We start from the raw sequence: 12,848 nt of genomic DNA on the forward strand, positions 1-12,848 counted from the left end.
TTTCCCACCTCCCACCTCCTCTGATAGCATATATGTATTAACATGATGTATGTTTCTTAGTTTGCATTTTTTTTTAAATGACAGTGGGGGGAAAATTCAGGATATCTGTAATACTGTTAACAATAAATATATATATATATATATATATATATATATATACACACACACACACATACATACATAAAAAAGATAAGTTTAAATGTTCTCATAATTTGAAATCTAGATGATAAACACAATAAATGTTGAGGATCTCTAATATTGATGACTGCTCAGAAAATATTAATTGTAACTGACCTGTGGAAATAGTGTATATGTTCACATCAAGTACTTGCATATTTAAGTTTTTCTGTGTGTTTCTTTTATAAACACACTAGAGGCCCGGTGCATGAAATTTGTGCATGGGGAGTGGGTCCCCTCAGCCCAGCCTGCACCTTCTCCAATCTGGGACCCCTTGGGGGACATCTCTCTCACAAACTTGGGACTGCTGGCTCCTAACTGCTCACTTGCCTGCCTGCCTGACCACCCTTAACTGCCCCTCCTGCCAGCCAAGTCACCCCTAATTACCTCTGCCTGTCAGCCTGGTTGCCCATAACTGCGAGCACCCCCTTCCCCCACCCGCTCGCCTAGTGCCCCTTAGTGCCCACACTGCTGGCCTGGTCACCTCTCACTGTCCCCCCGCCCCCGCCGGCCTGGTCGCCCCCAATTGCCCCTCCACACACTGGCCTGGTCACCCCCAATTTATCCCCCCTACCGTCCTGGTCACCTCTCACTGCCCCCCTGCCGGCCTGGTCACCCCACACAGCCTGCTGGTCAGTTGTTCGGTCGTCTCTTGCTAACCCCACTGCTGGCCTGACCACCCCCTGCAGCCTGCTGGCGAGTTGTTTGGTTGTCCCTCGCTAACCTCCCTGCCAGCCTTGTTGCCCCATGCAGCCTGCTGTTCAGTTGTTACTGTGAGGGCATTGTAACCAATTTGCATATTATCCTTTTACTAGTGGAGATGATTAATGACCAGCATATAGTACAACTTCTATGTTTCTTCTCTCAAATATATGCTTTGGTTTTCCCTTTGTCAGTTTATTTCCAAGGTTATACTTAATTTCTGATTTTGATTTAACTTTAGACTTCTAGGAACTGAATTAGTTTTGATGTCATTTCCTTTTCATTCATGGAGTGGTGGGGTAGGGATAGAATTTTATTAGAAAGCTTTTTGTCATATAACTCTTAAGTTATATGCTGATAACTCTTAAGTCAGATATAGTGTTTAAAGATCTCGGTAGAATAAGTTAAGTAGAATATTATTTTATTAAAAGAATCTCAGGTAGTCATGAAGGACAGGGAGGTATTGATGATAAAACAATATTTTATTGAATTCTGCCTTCTAGTCCATAACTTTCTGAGATAAAAATATTTTTTTAGGATATTATTTATACCCAGTTTTATTTAATAATAGGTTAGAAGGAAAATGTGAAGTTAGCTTTTGATTTATCTCCTCAATTATAGTATTGTACATTTAATTTTTAATTAGATGAATAAGATAGAATTCAATATTGGCCAAACTTAAATGTTATAATTTAAAAGAAAACGTTAATAAAATAACAACATGAAAGTAAAAGTTTAGGGGGAGAGATCAACCAAAGGACTTGTGTGCATGCATATAAGCCTAACCACTGGCTATGAATAATAGGGGGGTGGGGTATATGTGGGAAGGGGTTTGGGATGGGAATGGGGGGTTGAGGACAATTATGTGATATCATAATCAAGAAATAAATAAAAATAAACAAAAAAAGAAAGTAAAAGTTTGAAACAAAAGTAGTTATTTCACTGTATTGATGTGAAAATTATATTTTTTATATAGTTATGTAATAGATAATTTTTTGGGGGGGAGTGTGCATCTCTCCTATTAACAACTATAATAGAACTTTACACGAAGAAGTTTCTTAGTTTTCAGAATTCTGATTTGTTAATTGATATATTAGTTTAAAAGATTGGTTATTTACATTTTCCCCTCAAATCATTCATCACTCCAATACCCTTTGGTATTTTTTTGTTTTGAAACAGGCCAGAACCAACTGGATTTCTTTTAAAGTTTAATCCTTCTCTCAATGTGGTTGATAAAATACACCAAAACACCCCACTTCACTGGGCAGTGGCAGCAGGAAATGCTACTGCAGTTTCTAAACTTTTGGAAGCTGGTTCTAGCTTGGATATCCGAAATGCTAAGGTATGACCAGGTATTTATCTTCCTTAGTTTATTATATCTTCAGTTAGATATAATACAGTACGTAAGCTGTTTGTATGACTTCAGTTATTACAGGATAGATGTAAATAATAATAGCTGGCTACTCTCAGAACAAATATGTTAAGTCTATGATTTTGATGAGGTTTTAAAAAAATGCTCTACGTCACTAATCATCAAGACATGCAAATTAAAACCACAATGAATATCACTTCACAGCTGCCAGAATGGCTATCATCAATCAATCAACAAACAAGTGTTGGCAAGGATGTGGAGAAAAGGGAACCCTCTTGCACTGTTGGTGGGAATGCAGACTGGCACAGCCACTGTGGAAAACAGTAGGGAGTTTCCTCAAATAATGAAAAATGGAACTGTTTTTTGAACCAGTGATCTCACTTCTGGGAATATATTTTAAGATCCCACTTCTGGGAATATAACCTAAGAATTTGAAAAACAAATTCAAAACAATAAATACACCCCAATGTTCATTGCAGTGTTATTTACAATAGCCAAGATCTGGAAACAGCCCAAGTGCCCATCAGTATATGAATGGATAAAAAAGCTGTGGTACATTTATACAACAGAGTACTATGCAGCCATGGGAAAGAAGGAACTCTTACCTTTGTGACAGCATGGATGGATCTGGAGATTATTAAACTAAGTGAAATGAGCCAGTCAGAGAAAGACAAATAGCATATGATCTCACTTATGTGTGGAATCTAATGAACAAAATAAATTGATGAACAATATAGAAACAGAGGCATGGCCCTAGCCGGTTTGGCTCAGTGAATAGAGTATTGGCCTGCAGACTGAAGGGTCCCAGGTTTGGTTCCAGTCCGGATTGTGGGCTCGATCCCCACTGGGGAGCATCCAGGAGGCAGCCAACCAAAGATTTTCTCTCATTGTTGTGTTTCTCTCCCTCTCTCTTCTCTGAAATCAATTATATATATACACATACATATATATGGAACAGAGGCATGGATATACGTGGAACAGACAGCTTTTAGGGGAAAATAGGGTGGGGGAACTGTATGAAAAAAGGTGAAGGGATTAGCCAAAAAACGTATATATAACACAGAGACACAGGCCATAGGGTGGTGTTAGCCAGTGGGGTGGAGGCCAGGTGGAGATGGGTAAGGAGTGGGGAATGAGGATGGAAAGAGACTTGGCTTGGGGCACATGATACAGTGTGCTGATGATGTTTTATTGAGTTGTACATTTGAAACCTGTATGGTTTTGTGAACCATTGTCACCCCAATACATTAAAAAAAAAAAAAAAAGGAATCATACAGTAAAAAAAAAAAAAAAAAAAAAAAAGTCTAGTACTCATACTATATAAAAAATGTGATTGAACATTTTCTTTTTTTTTTTTTTTTTAGGGAGAAACACCTCTTGAGATGGCTCTACAAAATAAAAATCGGCTCATTATTCACATGCTAAAAACAGAAGCCAAAATGAGAGCTAACAAAAAATTCAGACTTTGGAGGTGGCTGCAGAAATTCGAGGTAACTACACTTTAAGAATGATTCTAAATTAACTAACACCAGATTTCCGTGGAGAGGGTCATCATGAATACTACACCTATTTTGCATTTCGGTATTTAGAGGGAGAGAGATAAATAATGGTTACTTCTCAGTCTCTTTTGCCAACTCCTTTGCTTCTCCCCCACCTCATATAGTAGGGTGCCCCAGGGTTTTGTCCTTGGACTTCTTTTATTTGTATTCATTCATTCCCTTAGTGAGATCATGCACTTACATGGCTTTAAATGCCATCTACATATTGGTAACTCCCCAAGTTTTCACTGGATCAGACCTTTCCAGACTAGTATCTCCCAGTTACCTGAATAACTTACCCAGTTTAGGGTCTGATAGGCATCTCCAGTACAACATCCAAAACTGACTCCTCCTCTTCTCCCCACCCCTCCCTAACTATTCCATTCATAGCCTTCCATATCTCTATCCATGGTAACTCCAGCTTTCCAGTCACCTATGTCTTTTCTCAGTCACACCATGTATCTAGGCCATTAGAAAAAGGTATAGGTGAGTTTACCCTCAGTTTATATCCATTAATGCCAACTCATCATTCCACCAGTGGCATTTTGCTCCAGCCACCATTATCTTTCATATAAATTATTGCAGTTGTCTGACTCATCTCTAGTCTATTCTCAACAGAGCAGCCAGATAAATCTTTTAAAATCTGTATCAGATCCTATCATTCATCTACTCAGAATCCTAAGTTTCTTTCTTTCTCCCAGAATAAAAGCCAAAGTCCTTACAAGGGCTGGAGCTTTTTATGTTTTATAAAATTCTCTTAGTACATTGTCTGTCTTCCCCTGCTAGAATTTAAGCTTATGAGAAAAGACCATATTTAATTCTTCTGTTCTGAAGTTAAATTGCTTGTAGATTCTAAGTTTACCTTTTTTGTTTAAAAATTAAACTTGCTCATTTTGTGTTATGCAATCTAATTAGAAAAATTTTAAAGATTTGATACCATTTGAAATTATACTTTCTTAGAATATGGCTCAGAGAAGTAAAAATTGAAGACGATAGGGCAGAATATATTTTCTCCATTTGCTTCCAAGGTCATGTATGTTGATGTATGCTGTATTGTAAAAATGTGGTGCCAGCATCAGTGCAGGTAGTTACACTGTTGGTTCATAGGCTTCATTCTTTTAACTTTTCGAGGACATGTTTCAGTCTCTGGCCTCTTTGTGACATTGACACTAAGAATGACTCCAGTCTTGAAACTCCTCCCTAGCTTCTGGGGAACCTTTTTTTCTCCTGGTTCTCATCCTGCATTTCTGATCACACACAGTCCTGGGGATGTTGTTCATTCATGGCTTTACCACCTATATGCTGATGAATCCAGGTTTCCTCCTGACTGGTAAACCTGCTTTTCTGATTGCTTCTTTCATATCCACTAGATGTCCACATTCATCTAAAATTCCACACTTGCTCAGCTAAACGCATCTTTTCTGAAAACTTGTTCCTTCTCACCCTCTTTATTAGGAAATGGCACCATCTGGTGCCCAGATTGGAACTTATACTCTCCTCATTAAACCTTGGATATATTGATTTTTGTGTGGCCTTTTTGTCTTGGTTTATGCTTTCTGGCTTATATTGTTTGAAAGAAATTATTGTTTTTCTAAATGTCAGTTATGATTAACACTTTTCTAAATGACCAACATTTCTTGACAGGGAGGAAAGCAAAACAAAATATGTGTAAGTAACATTTTATAAAATGTAAGGCTTTTAAAAGATTGTTTCCAAGATATGTAATTTCTCAAACATCAGATTTATCAGTCAGCAATTTTGAAGGAAAACTCTGTGTTCTGCAATAGTATTACTTGTTATTATATGTTTAGGAAGTAGTTCTTCTAATGAACTAATTATTATTAGATACTTAAGAGGTAAAATCCATAAAGTTCTAAAACTCTGAATCTCTTAATAGCTCTTCCTGCTGCTGATGCTTTCATTGATTACCATGTGGGCTGTTGGATACATACTGGACTTCAATTCAGATTCTTGGCTTTTAAAAGGATGTCTTCTAATAACATTGCTTTTTCTGACATCTTTGTTTCCAAGGTGTGTATATTAGTCTTTGCAAGGCTGATTATTGCATTCTAATTTGATTGCTTGTTTCTGTTATTGATTAGCTGTAATTACAGATTTTTATTGAGCTCTGTTACTTATCACATAGAAACATCCTCAGGGTTGCTGGGAAGGAAGGGCTTTGGTAGCATATGATTGGACTGAAAGCTAAATGGTCAACACAGTAATTTAATTGAATTGACATCTGGTTGAAAATAAATATCTTAGCTCACTTTTTGAAATGATAATTTTGGTGAATGATGGGGAGATTTTTGTAACTAATTTGCATCTTGAAGCATTTTTGCCTGTTTTTCAGAAATTTTGCTTTTTCCTTTTCTAAATCTAAATTCATTTTGAACTAATTATTTTTGTTCTTAATGTTATTTAGTAGCAACAACCTAGTTAAATCACAGGATGTTAAAAAATAGTAACTATGATGTGGTCCTATTTTTAGGAAAATATACATGGTTCCATATAGTCATTGGTTAAGAGTCAGATTGCCAAGAGTCATATAACAGGCCAACCTTGAACAAGTTGCTTTACATTTCTGTGCCTTAATTTTCTGTGTATAAAATGAGGATAATAATTGTGACAATGCCTGTCTCCTGCTCAATACGCATTCAACAGTTAGAACCATGGCTGACACACAATGCTCAATAATTTTGTCACACCCTCATCTCTTCTTACCTTTTCAGTTTCTCACGTTGAAGAATGGGTATCATCCTTGGAGTAATGCCATTCTTGATTCTTTCCTTCTCTTCACTTCCCACATTCAACTCATTACCAAGTCCTTCTTGCTCAGCCTACATCGGGTCTGCTTTCTGCATCTCCACAACTGGCACCCTACATCAAACCTGACTGGCCTCCTGACTCCAACTCTTACCCCCACCCAGCTCATCCCCACTTAGCAATCAGTATAGTCTAGGGGTGTCGAACTCAATCAGAGAAGGGGCCAAAATCTAAAATCCAGCCTAAATCGCGGGCTGAATGGTTTACCGAACAGTCATAAACTGACAATGTCATAAACTGACAGCGGAGTGCAGTGATGACAGCGCGGTGCGGGCCACATTGCAAGGCCTGGCGGGCTGGATTTGGCCCGCGGGCCTTGTGTTTGACACATGTGGTATAGTCTTTTAAAAAGGCAAATCAGGTTCTGTCTTTTTTTCCCCTGCTTAAAACCCTCCATGACCTTTCCTTGTACTCAGAATAAAATCAAAACTCCTTGTCTAGGAGGTAATATGTGACTTACTTTCTCCCTTCTGACTTCATCTCCTTCCTTCATTGTTCTCTTACCTTCTTTCTGATTTTAGAACACATCAAACTCCCCCCACCCTGGACCTTGGCTTTCACTTGTGTCTCTGTCTGACATGTTCTGATTGTTGCATAGCTGGAGATGTCTCATTCAGGCTCAATTTCCAATACCACCTCCTTAGTGAGGCCTTCCCTCATACCCCATTTTATTTTCTTCATTTTCTTCATAGCGCTTAATCACTGTTTGCTGGAATGTAGGGCCCATACAAGTAGGAAACCTCTCCTGAATGAAAGAAAACTGTAGTGATGATCTGTAGGAAAAGACCTAAAAGGAAATAGTGTTGCGCTCTTCAGGGTGTGATTATGAGATTCCTGTGCCCTTTTTATGCCTGCCAGCATTTTCTAGAATAAGCGTATGCTACTTTTGTCATAAGAAAAACCAAAGTATTAGAGGAATCTTACCATTTAGTCACCAAAGAGCAGGACAGTTGGCTGGAAATGAATTAAAATCTAAACAATAAAGTAAAAGCTCAAATTTCTGGAAAATAGCAAGCAAAGTGTCTAAAATGTTTGCTATTCAGAAAACTTATAACTTAGAGATAGTTATTCATTTTTCACTAAGTGGATTGACTCAGTCTCCAAACAAAATGTAAGCCAAATTACCAGGTATCATAATCATCACTTTTTTTGTTTTTCTAGAGAGAAAGCAAGGGCAGTGTTTACTGATCTTGGATAGGGGTATTTGAGATATTTTTATTTTAATAAAAGCCTACATTATAAAAAAATGTATATGAAAGCTTTTGTTTTTGATAATAGTGGGTTGAGGGCTTTTTATGTCAGGCTGTCTCCCATTCAAATCGGAGACAAATGCATATGGCCACTTTATCCATACTACTTTTATTTCTCTCACACCCCTCTGTAGAGCCCAATTTCATGGAGGTAAGCAGCTGCAAACTTCTATTATTAGGCTCCAGGGGCAGTTGCTTATTGATCCAGGCTGCTATGTGATGCCTGTCAGAAGTAGACAGTCTCTTAACAAATGAGGTAGTTTACTGTACTACTTAATTAGTTCAAACACATTTTTGCTACAAAATCTCAATCAGGTCATGCCCTGGAGGTTACATGGACTCCATATGGCCTATTCTGGCAGCATATTAGGTTTGAGATTTTAGTTCTCAAATATTTTATCATAATAGCCTAATGATCTTGATAGCTTTTTAAAAACCCTTTTCATGCCTATCATCAACTGTTGTCTTTTCCTGATATAAATTTAAAAACAGATCCAAGTAAACTATTTTCATGCATAGATTTACAATATTGAGTATTTTATATGAAAAACAGATTTATTTATTTATTTATTTATTTATTTATTTATTTTTTTATTTTTTTATTTTTATTTTTTTGAAACTACAATATTAACATTTGAGTAAATTTTGTGTGTACTTCCAAGCTTCTTGTTATATCCAAGTGAGATGGTTGGTGTTCTAATGACTAGTGCCACTTTAAACTTTTATGCATCTTTTTATGTCCAGCGGCTGCTGCTCAAGCTGTTGTGGGATGAAAGGGCTTCAGGTTATGTGCATCTGTATGTTTCAGAAATAACCTGCAAGCTCTAGGAGAAAGCTTGTTAGATGGGAAGGTGAATCTCCCAGTATTTAAAATTTTGCATTTTGGAGTATTTGAACATATGATGTGACCCCCCCCAAAAGAAATACAAATATGCTATGTCTCAATCGGAATAAAAGAGTCATTGAAAATATAAAGTGATTGGGAATGAAGGAATATATAAGTTAGCTGTAAGAAAGAGAACATTTACTTCTTGAGAGCCCTTGTGCTTCCGTTTTCTAATGAGTAAAACGGAGTGATGCTGACGTGTAGCTCATTACCAGGTGGGAAGTGGCACATGGTAAGCAGAGAAAGCTGTTGTTGGTATTTAAGGGAATCATTATCACTATTACTATTTAATGGAATTTGGAACTAAAGTTAATGTGAGTCATACTTGTTTTCACTAATACCTCGTGTTTATCTTTTTCTCTTTTAGGTTCTTGTTTGGGTATAAGAGCCTTGTGTACTTACCAACTGTCTTCCTGCTAAGTTCCATTTTTTGGATATTTGTGACTTGGTTCATCTTATTCTTCCCTCATATCCTTCAAGCTTAAATTTAAATGTCTATCTCTTTTTGCCTTTAAAAAATAGTAATGCCATTGTTAGAAATATAGATATTAGAAGAGATCCAGGGAATGCAACTCACATTTGTATTCAGTTAGTGATTTTGGTTAAAGATGTTTACTGTTGAAAATCTACTCAACTTTGAAAATAATCTCAGAGCACACAATGAAAATAGTAGGTGTCTAGTATTTATTACTCATTGGAAAGAAACGGTAGAATGAAATATTATTTTATTTGGATCCGTAAAAATTTCTTGTATTGCCTTGAGTTTGTTTTTAAGGTCTGATGGATCTTTTTGGTCAGCAGTTATAGTTGGTTAATATATCTGGGTACCAAGGTGGTCTACATGGAGGGATTTGGGGAAAATGTGGCCTCCTCAGCAGTGTTGAGTGTTATTATCCTAGGTGGTGATTCTCAGTCCACAGTGTTAATATAGTGTTATTATCCTAGGTGGTGATTCTCAGTCCACAATAAGAATAAGTATACATTGCTAACCTAAAACATTTAAAGCAAACATTTCAGAAAATGGTATTCCTAATATGTGCTTTACCAGTACTCTGAAATTTTATTTTATCCTATTATATTAGGATAAAATACAAAGGTTAGTGCTTAAAAAGCTGCCCCAAATCAGTAATTATGAGACAAAGGTTAAATGTAATAAAGTCAAATGGTATTTTTTAAAAACATGCTGGTCACAGCCCACTTAATTCTTTCATGGCTTACTAATGGATGGCAGCCCATGGTTTAAAAACAACAACAAAAGCCACCTAATTAGTAGGTTTATCACTTGAGGAGCAGGGATCAGACCAAGTCCACCATAGGGGTGTGCTGTGTTTTTAGGGTTGACCAAATCTGGTCACCTAGAAGTGAGAACATGGGTTACTTCTTAGTTTATAGCTATTTATAGCTACCAGTAGGAAAGAGGCATTTCCTCCAATTTTCCACCTTCCTACCTCTTTCCAGGATCCCTTTTTTCCTTCCAAGTATTCTAGAAAGCCATTATAAACTTGTTTTCCTTACAGGTAGGAGAAGAAGGAATGTGTTGGATAGAATGTACCTTTAAGCATATTCCTTTAACTTGTATATTATTTCTATTTCTGGTAATGGCATTTTAAAAAGAAAGAGTAGTATTTATGGGAGAGATTTATACACTCAAATATAAGAACATTTTTTTCATAGGAGTAAATGTAAAATGAGAGTCATACAAGCTTTTTAAGTGTATGCATCTACTTTTATTTAGCATGTTTCTACTTTAATGGCACTTCTTATTTCTGAGCATTATTGCTAATATTTTTTTAGATTCCTTTAAATGAATGGTACAGCATACCGTGGAGTTCATTTAACTTTATTACATTTAACCTTTGTCTCATAATTACTGATTTGGGGGCAGCTTTTTTTTTTTTAATTTATTTTATTGAATTTTTTACAGAGAGGAAGGGAGAGAGATAGAGAGCCAGAAACATCGATGAGAGAGAAGCATCGACCAGCCGCCTCCTGCACATCCCCCACCAGGGATGTGCCCGTAGCCAACGTACATGCCCTTGACCGGAATCGAACCTGGGACCTTTCAGTCCGCAGACCGACGCTCTACCACTGAGCCAAACCGGTTTCGGCTGGGGGCAGCTTTTTAAGCACTAACCTTATTACCTCCAGTTAATGAAAGCTTGGATGATACCATTATGTGATATAAAAATAATTAAATTTACACGTAACCATCAAGTAACAGCACAAGATACATAAAAATCTTTTGTGGAAATCCCAAGGCTGGTAAATTCTAGGGTATTGATATTGAAATTGATATTGATATTTAGGGACATGATATTGAAAAGGGATGGCTGATTTTGTTTGTTTACCAACCCATGTGGCATTGGAGTAAATAGTTTTAAAATTGTGTTTCCTGATCAATTTTTAAAATATGAGTAACATTATTTCAAATTTTGCGCAAAAAGTACTGTAGTTATTATATACAATTATTTCAGGTTTATAGAATCAATATTAACAACACTATAATTTGAAAACCTGAATTGCAGCATTCAGTATGCAGCTGAGTTTAATTGCAAACTGTTCACTGTTTATGAAGATGCCATTATATCAGAACTGATTTCCGTAGCCAGACAAAATCTTAAGAGGTTGGAGTTGATGAGATGGGATATTTTACTCACACGTACAGCATAAAGCCATTTAATCTAGGAATCCATATAAGCCTGTTACTGGTGAGGGATGTCAGTCAGTAGGTGGCACACTTTGCCATCAGATCGGTGCTTTTCAAGCTGAATGGTAAATGCTGTTTGAACTGCCTTGGGTATGAACAAAAGTGCTACCCTGTAAAAGCCCATCCTGAGTCTTTGTACTAGTTTCGTCTCAGGTTGCCAAGTCTGGATTGTGGGGGGGTGTCTGCTTTTAAGCTGCCTATTGAAAGAGGGTCTGGGGCACTGTGGAAAGAGGACCATCTTTGGAATCAGCATGAATTTAAGTTTTGGCCCTTTTTCTTATAAAATACCATTGGGCAAGTTATTTAATTTCAGTGAGTCTCAGTTTTTCTATAAATCGGGGATAATAGTGGGGTGGCTACAAGGATTACTGTGTTATGATGTTTGTAAATTGCTGACCATGGTCCCCATTTCATAATTGGAATTCTGTAAATAATACCTATTATTATTAATTAGTCTTATAAATAAAATCTATGTAGAAGGCTGCATGTTGAAATTAATTTTAAGGGCGCCTCTAGATTAGCTCCTCAGATGATCAATTTATTTTGGTTCAGCAAATAATGGTTTTTATGAGACAGTATCAGGTTAAGGAGGTAAGATCATATTGATGAGTTGGGAAGTAAGATTAAAGACTAAAGATTATAAAGATTCTGGCTATAGCTGAGTTAAGTTTAAGAGGTATAAACTCATGTGAAATCCTGTACTGGGTTTCAGAGAATATGTACAAGCACATGTGAAAATGACATAGTTTCAGGTCAAGTGAAAAAACCCCAGGAGCTTTGACTAAAAGCCTGGTGTAGGTAGTGATGCATCTATCATGGAAGCCAGTGCATTCTCCAATAGGATTACAAGGCTTTGAGTGTCCAAGCAAAGGACAGCAGCAATCTACTATCCTCCGCACTCTTCAGTACACACCCGAAGTGTGTTTGTTCTGTCTTGAATTCTGTTCTTTTAAAAGAAACAAGGGCAGGCAGGAGCATAAACAGAGGAACTTGACCAGGAACAGTGTTGTATGAGAATAATGTTGCTGCTTAGCCTGAGCACTGCCTTCCCATTTCAAGTGTTTGGAAGTCTACCATTTGGAAGCCAGTGCATTGTGTAGAAAGGCACTTAGTAAAGATTTACTGAACAAATGAGGAATAGTTTTTAGATCTACCCTACAGAAGCCAGTGCCTTCTGTAGGGTAAATCTAAAGGGCAGCTATCGTGTATATCTATAGTGTAGAGCTGAAGTATCTAAAGCATACTTAAGGAAATAAAGTTCTGTTTGTCTAAGTTGAGAAACTTTTTGACTGCAGGAGTCACAAGCTAATTGGAAAGGTTGAGATACCTATAAATAATTATAATTTGAGGTATAAGTGCCATAGAATAAGCATCCTTAGGTTCAGATAAG

The 12,848-nt window shown here is 37.0% G+C and overlaps 1 protein-coding gene across 2 annotated transcripts in view; it reads left to right on the forward strand.

Annotated features, from left to right (window-relative positions):
• The window catches only part of ZDHHC13 (zDHHC palmitoyltransferase 13), a 43,590-nt gene that overhangs the window by 14,843 nt on the left and 15,899 nt on the right, over nucleotides 1–12,848 (forward strand). The window contains exons 8-11 of one of the 2 annotated variants that reach the window (XM_084895497.1): nucleotides 2,059–2,221; nucleotides 3,616–3,741; nucleotides 5,687–5,820; nucleotides 9,119–9,218. In XM_084895497.1, the coding sequence (XP_084751623.1) occupies nucleotides 2,059–2,221; nucleotides 3,616–3,741; nucleotides 5,687–5,820; nucleotides 9,119–9,218 (523 nt within the window). Of the gene's footprint in view, nucleotides 1–2,058; nucleotides 2,222–3,615; nucleotides 3,742–5,686; nucleotides 5,821–9,118; nucleotides 9,220–12,848 lie in introns of both variants that reach the window. The other variant, XM_084895498.1, reaches the window with a different exon arrangement.

This window comes from Pipistrellus hanaki (genome assembly GCF_964339955.1).
Source record: "Pipistrellus hanaki genome assembly, chromosome: 9".
Classification (NCBI taxonomy): domain Eukaryota; kingdom Metazoa; phylum Chordata; class Mammalia; order Chiroptera; family Vespertilionidae; genus Pipistrellus; species Pipistrellus hanaki.